This window comes from Diorhabda sublineata, chromosome 9, assembly GCF_026230105.1.
Source record: "Diorhabda sublineata isolate icDioSubl1.1 chromosome 9, icDioSubl1.1, whole genome shotgun sequence".
Taxonomy (NCBI): Eukaryota; Metazoa; Arthropoda; class Insecta; order Coleoptera; family Chrysomelidae; genus Diorhabda; species Diorhabda sublineata.
Genome location: NC_079482.1, coordinates 14,006,892 through 14,019,859, shown reverse-complemented (window position 1 = coordinate 14,019,859; position 12,968 = coordinate 14,006,892). Strand labels below are relative to the sequence as shown.

Genomic DNA, 12,968 nt, shown 5'->3' with positions numbered 1-12,968 from the left:
GAATTAACTTGTATAATTTTATCCACATACCTTACCCGAGGAACGTTACAATACTCCTGATTTTGGATAGGACCTAACAATTTTATATAGAAGTACTGATATCGTCCCCAGAAGATTTTTTTGAATTATGTTGTGAATTTAAAGATATTAATTTGCTACAACTAATTTGTTACATTGTTTTCGTTAGTTGTTAAGTAATCAGATCGGCTTTTCATACCAAAAATGGATGCCATTATAAAAAAATTATGTTTCATGTGAGTGTAAAAAGTGATAAAGCATCCGTAAGACAATGCGCTGGCTCATTCCGTAATTTCTGTCAAATATCCTAGTGCTATATTAAAAAGAATAAGAAGCTGTGAAAGAAAAATAGTGTGCATTCTAAAGAAGCTAACAGAAAAAGTCTGTCAACATTGTTTCAGATAATAATTAAAAAATCTAAGATTTTGAAATGGAATATTTTACAGTATGAACCTCTATATTCAATAGACACATCTCGTCTATCAATCTGCGTTGATAATTATTTAATTCAAATCTTTTAATATTCTGGAAAGTATGTTTTATGTCAAGTATTATTTTATTAATAATCATAGCAAAACAGACGGCGGATATATTTTTTCAATAAGAAAAAATATCTCCAATATAAATCAACATTTTCGAACCAACATATTAATGGAATCATATAAAAAATCATTCATAACTATTAAGACATAGGATAAAAGCAATTCCTCAGATCAAAATAAGATAAGGAAGGGTGTACTACAATAAAATAATGCTGTCGAGTAAAATACGCAGCGTTTTTTCTCATAGTTGTATTTTTTTTTCTAAATTTCCATTGAGTTTGATATGAAATAAAAACGTGAACAACTTAATATTTGTTCTTTACTTGAAAGGATTTTCAATAGCATTTATTCATAAAGTATGTCAAAAATTTTTAAAAAAGCTCCGCCTACAGGAGCTACAACTCAATTTCATAATCGGCACTTATTCACCAGTCCCTTTAATGAATTAGAATTCTGTCTTGATTTTAGAATAGTATAAATAAATGAAGTTATACGAAAAGTAGTGAACTTGAGCCTTTAGTATCCTACAGCATTATATTATTGGGGTTATAGTTGGCCTTATATTACCATATTTTGGTTCAAATAACTTGACTTTAACTTTTATGACAGTTAAGAACTACCATGAATAATACTGTTGTGAAATTTAATTTTTGAACTCAAAAACAAAAGCAAACATATTTACTGGTGTCTAAGTTTCAATTAAAAAATAACTTTCGCATCTAGAAAGTACAAAATTTGGAAAATTATATTTAAAAATTTACCTGGCATCACATCGACAATGTGATAACGTGAAAAGTCTAAAATTAAAATAGTCGTATTTTGTAGTTAATCCTGGAATATCTATTTTACAAAAATCATGTCTCCTGCAGCATCTGTCAGTTTTTACAAAATTTCCAATATCCGTATATGTTCTTGCTCTGTTCCTATCTCCACACCAATTAGTACCAGGCATTAATAAGATAGATCTTTTTGATTTATTCCCAAACCTAATATGAAAAATTTTAAAAATTCAACTCAAATGATTTACAGTAATAAAAATACAATAAATATTGATCAAATGTGCGATCGGCTTTCTAAACAATGTAATGAATAGTGACGTAGAGATATTCATTTTATGGTAGGTATTTGTGGGAGAAAAACTTTTTTGTAGTTTATCTAACAATGTGACTTTGTGAAAATGAAATAAACATGTTAGAAATAATGAAATTTCAAACTTAAAATGAAATGGAAAAGCTCCACGTTCTTCGCAATTATAACTTTTCATCCATTATGCTAATATGGGCAAGAGATTTTAACAATTTATTCTAAAGTGGTCGAGCAAATTTCAACAATTTCTGTAATTGTTTTTCTACTGAAAGAGCTATATTTCTCCTTCCATGGACAAAATTGCTTATATTGCTTAATATCTTAGAGATGAACTAATTTGATGGTAAGATTGTGCCACCTTGCCGAATATTTAACAGGGAAGAGGGAAATGAAATACTCTAGATTAGGATTTAGTATTTTAATAATAATTTTAATAATATTAGTACTATTAAGAATTTGGAAAAGTTACAACTGATGAGATATAACAAATCATAGACAAATACCAATTGACATAAAGCTTGCCGGAATAAAAAAATATTCCAACTCGCAGCTATAGAGGAAGAAACGGCTTATAAAGAAGTCCATAAAGTGATTTGAGTACTTCTAGTCTCATAGCTATAATTAAATCCAAAAACTATTATATAGGCGACGAATATATTCGTATAATATTAGATGTAAAACGGAAAAGAAACAGTACATAAGTTTTTTTTGGTTCAGCAGTTGGTTTATTCTGCTCACGATTCTCCTTGGCAATAATATATCAAACCTTTTGCTTATTCGGGTCTCAGACAGCGCGCAAATGTGACTGGTTGCATCAGCGTCGCTAAGGCATAGGCTAAGAGTTGTCCTTCGAGGAGACGTTTATCCGTTACATAATTCACAAGATGCGTCCAACTTCAAGCGGGTACTTGAGTTGCGGTGGGTCCGGTCGGTTAACACCGAGGAAGCAGACAATTGCCGGTGCGTTTTTGTAAAATTTTAATGTGAGAACCGAGTTCTAACATAACTACTGTCGAAGTGTAACTACCTTGGCGCCTTAAACTTAATCCGAGACTCTTTTTCATCTTCCTCGCCAAACTGCCCTTCGTCACTAATAAATAAGAAATCAATTCTCGTTACTTCGCGAGATTTGCCCCAAATTCTCAGAGAAAAACTTGGTGACGTTGACCCGAAATTTGGTTGTTGACCTGAAAAAAGGATTTAGCAGGAGAAAATTATGCTTAAGCTGAGAAGAAGTATGTTACGATGTTACATGAACCGATTGCCATTGATAGAATTGAAAAAACGGTATTGTAGTAGGCAGTTATGAAGATTAAGACTAAGAGGAGATCACATAAGCAAGCGCCCCAATGGAAAACCGAAAGTAGTTCAGGAAAATCGATTACAGCTATTCGACGAAGACTATGACGTAGAAGAAGAGTGAATTATAATCGAGAAGAAGTTCATACAGCCTTACTACAATTTATGGGTACATATAGAGACATCGAGAAAGTCACCATAGAATTTTTTGTTCACTCTACTGAAATAATATTTACTGACACACAACATTACTCGTGTAGTAGTCCAGTTTGCGATATAAACATTTTTTTGTGGTACCTTAAGAATACAGTACACTAAAAACTGAAAGTCTAGTATTTGTATAGAATTCATTTAGAAAATATAAAACAATATACTATGAATAATTTTAGGAATACTTAATTTCGAGATGCAAGACAAAAAGTAATGCTAAACAATAGTAGATGCTGCAAAAACATGCAATAAACTGTAAATAAGTAGTGATGAATTGTGGGTTGACCCCCCAAAAAATATAAGGTGAAGAAATCTCTGGTAGAGCGGTTATAGTTTTAAATAAAGTATGAAACAAGGTACACACCCATCAGGTTCTGAAGTTGAGATGAGAGAAGATATAAACAAATTTCAGGAAATCATTCCGACTATGACTTTCTATTAGATAGGAGGCTAATACGAATTGGTCATATTAAAAAAAACATTAGTTAGTTGAAAAGTTTGTTGAATTGTGCAATGTGAATACGATAGAATTATCTAATGACTGTTGAGGTTATAATAATTGTTTATTCTCTAGAGGAATATCTCTGGGTGAAAATGACTATCGCATTGATCGAATGTGCGTAACCCCAGATTTTACCAACTTGTAACGTGGAAATATTTATTTAATATACCATTAAAAGAAAATGATTATAATGGAATTAGAAAATGCCTGTATAAAATTCAGGATTATGTTGACAATACAGTGTAATATTGAATTATTCTCCTTTTATTTTATCTATTAGCAATGAAGTAAAAAGCGTTGAAAAATACTAAACTCAGCAGTACGCAAAGTTTATTCTTTTCATTTGCTGTTATTTCTTAAAATGTCACAACTCCAAATTTTCTGATTTCTCAGCATTTACATGTTATTTATAATTTGAATACAGTATGCTATTTGGACATATGCGAGACAAACATTAAACAAACATTTGAAACAGTCGGAGACATCAACAGAATATGACATATATTACAAAACATTGACACATTCTTTTTTCCGCTTTGTTTTTAAATTAACACAAAATATTTTTGTTTAACTTCTGTGAAATGATTACCTGATACAATAATGTCCATGTTTTTGTGCAGGTGCATACTATTTTGACTTAATTTATTGAATTTAGGTATTGTGTTAGTTAATTATCGTATTGGCATCAACATAACGCTCGTATTTCTTAATGAATTATTTGACACAATTATTTATTCATAGATGTTTACTATTTTGGTAGAAAGTGCCTACACATAATTGTGATGTGTTGCAAACAATTTGAAAAACAGAAAATAATGAGTCTATTGAATTAATTAGCACGTGTTAACAATGCGATAAAAATTCTACTGGAAATGCGCTAATAAATTGTTAAGTAGAAAGTGATATAAATCATGTTCAATTGATATCATTCATTATGGAAAAAATTCACATACTTTTAATGAATAACCTTTTGTTAATCCTTAAAGGCACCAAAATTAAAACTTTACATTGTTAATGTTTCTATACCAAATAAGTCTTCAATTCTGTATGCAAAGTTTTAACACAAATTTAAAGAAAATGCTGTTACTTTCTATGTACAATACTAATTTAGGATATCTCGATATAGTATCTGTATTTTAAGATATGGAGTTGATTTTGTAAAATGGTAAAAACTGTCTTTTTGAAGTATATTTTTATAGCCTGTGTGAAGTTTTACATAAGTGTCCAATATCAAATCATTATTCCTTAATAATTGCAACAAAAATCGAATTGGAAGACATCATATCTTGATATTCAACAACTTATAATATTGTTTTTTTATAATAAACTAGCAATTTAGGTATTAAACAAAAATATTGTATTATGTTGTATTGTAATTTCACACATGATTGGATATGGAGATAGAGAAAAGATAAATATAAAAACAATCTAGGGAAAAGGAGCACGTGAAAAAATAAGTTATAATCCATAAACTGTATTCAGTGAAGATATAAATATGTGACGTCATATCTCTAAATTGGGTCGCCCATTATTATTGTATATAAAAAAAATTGCATTTGGAAATACGAAAAAACGGGTCTTAGCATTTTTTGAGAAATAATCTACTTAATTTATTCCAAATTGCATTACAGGCTCTCTGTAGAGAACAATTTATGTATTGAGCATGTATGGAAAACTAAAGTAAATCCAGAGTACATTTTATATATTAATATTGTGATAATTTCTGATTTTTTGTCAACTTCTTCACAATATTGAGAGTAGACGACGATTAAGACAATGTCTCATGTTAGTAATTTTGGCAAAGGTAGAACTGTGATCTTTGGAGAATTTGGTTCAGTAATTCGTTAAACTGCCCATCATGTTAAATCTACTGAAATGGAGGTTATATGAGTGAACTAGAGTAACACGACGAAGAAAAACTAAATAAGAAAGTCGTGACCAATAGTTTAGAGAGGATAGTAGGCCTGTTACTATGAGTATACATATAGCCTCATTCGAACCGTTAGTGTTTTCCTTTTCATAGTGCCACAAATGCTTCCTTTGATTGGGGACCAATGTCGTTAACGTTTGAATTTTGCTGAGAATGACATTAATGGCAAGACAGCTGTAGAAGAGCCACTGTACAAACCGACGAAATATAGGCTCTGCTAATGAAAAGTATGTACTCAGGACTGTTAAAATAAGGGATTGAGGGCCGAGCAGCACTTGTATCAATTCGAGGCAGTATGACAGTTGGACGTTATGTTACTGACATCCTAAATGGTGTTTCAATCAGAGCGAAAAATTTCAATGTTTAATAAAATATAGTTTTCCGTAGCAAAGTATAAAATATTTGTAGATTTAGAAAATATTCATTCGGGAATAATGTATAAAGGAAAATATTTAATTATCGATAACGTTTTTGAATACATTTCGTGGCATTTCATTGATACAGCGTCTAGTTTCGGCTTTCAATGCTTCGATGGCTGCATGCTCATAAGCATAACCTCACACCCAGAAGTGTGAGCTCAAGAGCTCGGAAGTCAAATCTGGTCCCCAAATCAGGAAATGTCATGATTAGGAGCAAACGAGAAGTATGATATATGGCGCCGTCCTGCTGAAACCACATGTCGTCAATATCAATAGCTTCTCCGTTTTCGAACTAAAACGATCCAATTATTCCTCCAGACCATAATGCTCTCCATACAGTGATCAGTTGTGGATGCATTGCTTTCTTATTAATCATTCGTGGATTTTCTAAGCCCCAAATGCGACAGTTTTGCATATTAACAAAGCCGGCAGTTTGCTCAAGGATCCAATTGGTAAATTCTCTTCATAGTCTATGAGCAGAAGTTGTTCAGTCAGTTTAATTTTGTAGGCATGCAGCTTTTAATTTTTAGTGAGAATTCGCTGAAGAGTGCTTGTTGAAATGTCCAATTCTTGTGCACGATGGCAATTGATGTTTCTGTTCTTGATGTCACACTCTCGAGAACTGCCGTTTTGTTCTGAACGATCTCTATGAGCTCGTAGCATTAACCGGAATACCTGAATTTTTTTATTATCCTTTCCATAGTATATTAATTAGGCACATTATTTCGACTGAACATTGGACGTACTTTACAAATAGTTCAATTAAATTTTCACCATTTTGATAATAATTTTCAACAATCAGGGAGCGTTGTTCTACAGTTTAATGCTTCATGCTTACTAACTCTCAACTTTCGATATTCCACGTAATAATTATATGTGATATTATAACTCTCAAACATGGCGTGCAATTCAAAGAAATAGGACATTTTTCTCATAATCATTCCATTTTTGAACATAGTCCCTTATTGGTCTATACATTTTAACCTTTTTCACTTCACCAAATGATAACTACCGTCTTTTTCTTTGAATGGAAAACATCGTTGTGTGAAGAAAATCTCTTCCCTGTACGTGAAACTATAAGGAAACAAAAAATAGTCGTTGGAGGCCTGATCTAGTGAATACTGTGGGTGATAGGCAATTTGAGCTGCATTTCGTGAATCTTAGCCATGGCGATTAACGAACAAAATCCCATGACTATCTTAAAAAACGAACGCCATCACTTCTCCAGTCGATAAATCCGTCTTCTCGCCGCAGGTTAGCCGTTATCAATTCACCGTCTTGCCTTTTTTCATTTTATAGATTATAGTGGTGATAATAGCTTCATCTACAGTCATAAAAGGACAAAAAAGTCCGACTGATGTTGCTTAAACCGCGTCAATAAGACCTGGAAAAAGTACATTCGAATGCACTTTTGGTTCAAAGTGAGAAAACGTGGCACTCAATTCGCGGATCGCTTACGAATGTAGAATTCTTCGGTTAGTATATGACAAATTTGTTCTTTTGATATGCTGATCCCCTCTTCTACCTCTCTAGCATTGATCCAACGCTTAATCCAACGCTCGTCATCAGTCAAGCTAATAATGTCGCAAATTATGATACAGAGTCTCGGTAAGAAGTGTCTTAGTTCTCTTTCATTTACGTAGGCGTATTCCAAAAAAAAAATATATAATGACCTACGACATTTAACTTTTTTTCCGAAAATGATTATCACGCAAGAAACCGAGCATCCATATAATAAGCATATATTTCCCAACTTCTATTGATAAGTGCTGACATCTTTAAGTTGAGGACAAAAACTTTTGAGACAACCCTCGTATACCTGTACAGGAATTTATTGAACTACGGGGTACAAAACACCTCATATATTCCCTTTTTAGCACATACATGGAAGTATGAAAGGAGGGAACATAACTATATTATAATCGCAGGAAATATGAGTTTGTCAAAGTTGGTACGACATTAATTTGGAGCGGTTCTAAATATTTATATCCATTCAAGTTGACATCAATGATTTGAAATGATTTTTCCAAGAATTTCTGACAAAACTTTTTCAGGATATTGCTTATGTTCTACCATCCAGTGGATTCTCATTAGAAGCAACAGTTTTGAGGATCAATTTGACGACCGTGAAATATAAATGTGCTCTCTTCAGAAAATAAAACATCTTCTAATTGGATCACATTATTATCTAACATTGCTACAAAAATACGTTCTCCTTTCGAAATCGTCTTTCATGAGTCATAAGTTGGTATCATTTTATAGGAATGCTTTTTATTTATTTTTTTTTTTAATTTTTGAAAACTGGATGTGGGCCTAATGGTGATTTTCGACCAGAACTATATGGATCTTCTTGAAGCTCAAGCATAATATCCAATTTTGTATCATTTACTGCATTGACACCTAGGTATTTTATCTATCTAACAAACCTCAGTTTGCGAAACTGCTTCCCTATTTTGCTAATTGTTCCTTGTGATGTAGGCGGCAGATTTGGAAATTTCTCGAAATAAACGAGCAATTTCAATTAGTGTTCTTTATCTCCATAACCAATTATTTGTAGAACGGTTGTTTTATGCATTTCTTTTAAATGCAACATTATTTTCATATTTTAACGTACAGTTAACGAAATTCGAACGATAACATCGTTTTCTCGTATATTTTTTTAATTCATATCAGTAAAAAGGTACGCTGGAATGATTTTTCGTTTTTCTCAATACCAAGAGCTATATTAGCAAATAAGTATTGAGTGTCATGTAGTGAATTTGTGGAATCTAATAATTTTGAATTAAAAAATGAATGGAGAGAAGCTTGGATTACTCCTATACATCAATAACATATGAATTGAAATAACAGGCTGGATTTAGAGCAGGACGATCATGTATAGAACATATTTTTACATATTCAATTTACTGAGGAAAAAAATAGCAACAGGTAGATCCATCCCTAAGCTGTTCGTTAACTTAACAAAAGCCTACGACAACGCGCCTCATGGTAAGTTCTGGTAAGTACTTGAAACAACTTCTCTAAACGTAACTCTGATTAGATTAGTACAGTCTCTCGTTAACTATTAAAAATTTATTTAAATAAAGCTTTCAGACATTAAAGGAGATCGTGAGACGGAATGGGTATCCAACTGAGTGATCATACAACTCTGTACTACATTTCTTAGATGAAGAGGTAGTAATTACTCAAGAGAAAGATGATTTGGATTTCATGATTCGTCGATTAATATCAGAATATGAAAATGGTGGTTAAAGGTTAATATGCAAAAAACTAAGTATATCTGTGTCGGAACAGAAACAGAAGATTTACAACTTGTGGACGGAAGACAAATACCAGCCACTGAAGAATACATGTATACACAAGCAGCTAGAGAACCCAACCAGAAATAGAAGAACAAAAAAGAAAAAAAATCATTTGAGTACTGAACTCCGTACTATCCAGTAAAAAGAAAGAAATCGTAATATAATTAACACAATTCTCAACAGTGTTGTTTCGTATAGATGTGAAACGTGGCAAGTGATGTCAAGAATGAAACAAAGACTAATATCCCTAGAAATGAATTTTTGGCGGTGAGCATATTCCAAATATTACAATATAAGAGATGATGAATGTTATGAAAGCCATTCTAGACAATGTACAGGAAAAGCAACTTAGCTGGTGTGGCCATGCGCAGAGGATAAGTGAGTGAAAGATATTAAAAAAAATAATGCATCTAATTGCAACGGTTAAAACAAGGAAGATCAGAAATGACTCGGATTAAAGGAGTAAGGAAGGCAATGTCGACGAGAGATCTCAGACAGGGGAATAAATCTGAAAACACTAAATAGCTTCCAAACAGATCAATATGATAGGTATAGGACATTGTACATGAATTATGTCGAGAATTTTTTAAGAATCCAAAAATTATTATTAAATAATATACAGGATTGCATTCAAAATAAGAAATGTGGTATTGGCCACTATTACATGACATGCGCATTTACAAATACAAATCGACGATTCCAAGCGGTTATTCCAAACTGCCTCACTTATTAATTAAGGAATATATCCCTTTTGGCTGTTTCACACAATATAGTGTTTCATTTTTGGAGCGTAATTGTTTAATTTTTTTAAGAAGATATACTTCGTGAGAAATTATATTTTACCTCTGAGATCGAAAATTAGATTTGATCAATTTGCAGTCTTTAGAATAGATTTGAAATTGCAATTATTTTTTTGACGCCCAGAAGTATATTACCGAGAAAATATGTTTGAAAAACATTGTAAGTATATATAACAATTTTATTTCATGTGAAAATTGTATAAACTCTATAACTTTAGTCAAATTTTACTTTTTTACATTAAATTCCATCATCAAATTTAAAAATAAACAGCAAATCGTACAAAATTAAAAAATACATTTCATTTGAAACAGTAATATGAAGCACTTCAAATAATGGTTTACATAACATATGAGTGATACATCATTGACATTTTACAATGTTTAAATACTAATTTCAAGAAAATGTTCATTAAATTTCATCATCAAGATTGAAGACATCAAGAATTATCAAATCCAAAAATAAGCAGACAAATCGTACACAATGAAAAAATACATTTCATATAAAGCAGTAACATAAAGCACAAATAATGTTTTACATAAAAAAGCCATAAATGTGATACATTATTCAAATTAAAGACAATCTTGATTGTTATTCCAATTAATGAATAATTTGAGTCTGGTATGTACTGTTTATTAAAACATTATTATATATGTTTATTGTATAAAATGAAGTTAACATGATAATTGCAACTTGAATGATTTCTAGTAAGTAAAAATTATCACCCGAATGAAGAGAACGACAAATTAGAATGTGGAAATATTGATAAGATAAGTATCTTCCGTATTTGCAGACAAACCAACAATAGCGGATATTTACGGTTTCCTTGCTAAGTATCTAAACAATAATATCTAGTATTTACTCAGTTTTAATTGATGGTTATCTAATTAAATGGTTTATTTGAGAATATTAGTTAGAGCAGATTAAATACAGTTTGCTTTATGAATAAAATAAAAGTTGTTGCTGATATGCAGCATTTTTATTTATCTTCATTATTCCAGCACCGCATACTATAATCATGAAATGTTTTGATATGTTAATTTTAGCTTTTGAACAACCTTTTTTTAATTGGAACGTGGTGACAGCGTCTAATTACGATTAGAAAATAATTTTAATATAAGTTGATTCATTTTATAATTTGAAAGTATCACAAATGGCCTGACGAGGCGTATCATATTACTGATCTAGGATTACGACTGAGATTAGAACTCTTTCTGCTAGTTTCAAATATAGATGTACTTTTCGAAGCATGCGTATCAAAAGATTGAGAAAGCTTCTTTGGACTAATTTGTTATAAAGTGCTTCGTACTATTCTCACTTAAAAGCTTGTACAACATCTCAAAACGGTTGATGAGAATTATTTCTAATCCCATTGGTACCTCTAGAGGTCTATAGTAAATCTTAATTTCAGAATTATCATAATATGGGTCTATATATCCAAGGAACAAATGGAAAATAGAATAATTGTAGTTAGTAAAATTAGGAATATATTTTATCATGCTTTGTTATCTTCTGTTTCAAAATATACTTTTATTCAATCCAGCTTTCAATAGAAAGCTTATAACTATGCACAGTAATTTGTTATACAATATTAGGTCTAATAGGGTATATACCTTGTTTTAGTCTTAATGCTAAAGATTATAATGATTATACACACGCTCTCAAATGCACGAGTTCAGTGAGTTGGCAATTTTTCAAACCACTCAAAAAATAATCTTTCGGAAATTCCGTAAAACTTTATTTCTAGCAACTCTTCTTTCTACTCTATCTAAAGCGGACTTTTGATGGGATTTATGAATCTATGATTATTCACATTCTATTTAACTCCATTTTATACAATATTTTAAAAAATATTACTGATAATTGAACTTACCTTTGGCTATCTAGGAATTCTTTTTCCTTTTTCATACTAGCTCTAATTTCTTTATGCCTTTTTCGACAATCTTCTCTGAGATGAGTATAATTCATCCAGTGAAATTCTTGTGGTAACTGTTTACCATCTAAAGATTCCATAGTTATATTTGAGGTAGTTATTAAATTACTTAAATCACGCTTAAAACTAGATAGGAACGTTTTCGTTTGGTTTTGATCATGACCAAACTCACAGTCTATCAACTGATGGTCTTCGTCGTAGATCATTTGGATAAAGTGCGAATTTCGGGTTAGCTGACGAAATGTAAGGCCATAATTTGATCTGTAACAAAAACATGTATAGTGAATAGTAAATATTGATTCAATTGAACTTACATTGTACTATTTTGTTTCATTTAGCGAGAATACTTAATATGAATATTGATAAATGGTACGTTATATATATTTATATATCATATTAATTTAGTTTGTGCCAAAAGTTTCTATTTTTAGTTTACACATCCAATAGTTCGATGATGCTCCTACTCCAAAGCTTACTTTTTCATAAATTGATTTAGATGTGAAAGTAGACGTGAATGTAGGGCATATTGTTCAATCAATTTCTATTCCCAATTATTTAGATGAAAAAAATTATTTCGTTACAAATAGTTCCTAGCGTCCATTCAATATTGAACTTCGACAAAACCCTCTAGTTAATGAATTGTCAAGCTATTCTTCGTATAATCAAGCTTCTGTGATATTTACAAACACTTCAGTAAAAGGTTGAATGGTATTTTTTATTAAAGATCTTATAAAACAATCCATCGACCACCATATCCAGAACCCAAAAGACCGACAGTCTATTCATATAATTGTCTGCCAAACTTAAGGACAGTATGTCCTCCATTTTTCCAAGATTTGTACAAATAAAATGTTCGCTCACCTTTTTGTTAAAATATCTCTACTAATATAGTCTACTTTATACGAATGTGGCTTCACAGAGATTGAACA

General features: G+C 31.2%; 1 protein-coding gene across 3 annotated transcripts in view; it reads right to left on the bottom strand.

Moving 5' to 3' along the window:
• LOC130448791 (uncharacterized) overlaps positions 1 to 12,968 on the bottom strand; it is a 246,993-nt gene that overhangs the window by 110,999 nt on the left and 123,026 nt on the right. Inside the window, exons 3-4 of one of the 3 annotated variants that reach the window (XM_056786303.1) lie at positions 11,980 to 12,300; positions 1,322 to 1,546 (exon numbers count right to left, since the gene is read on the bottom strand). In XM_056786303.1, the coding sequence (XP_056642281.1) occupies positions 1,322 to 1,546; positions 11,980 to 12,300 (546 nt within the window). Of the gene's footprint in view, positions 1 to 30; positions 328 to 1,321; positions 1,547 to 11,979; positions 12,301 to 12,968 lie in introns of those variants that run through there. The other 2 variants (XR_008910380.1, XM_056786302.1) reach the window with 2 other exon arrangements.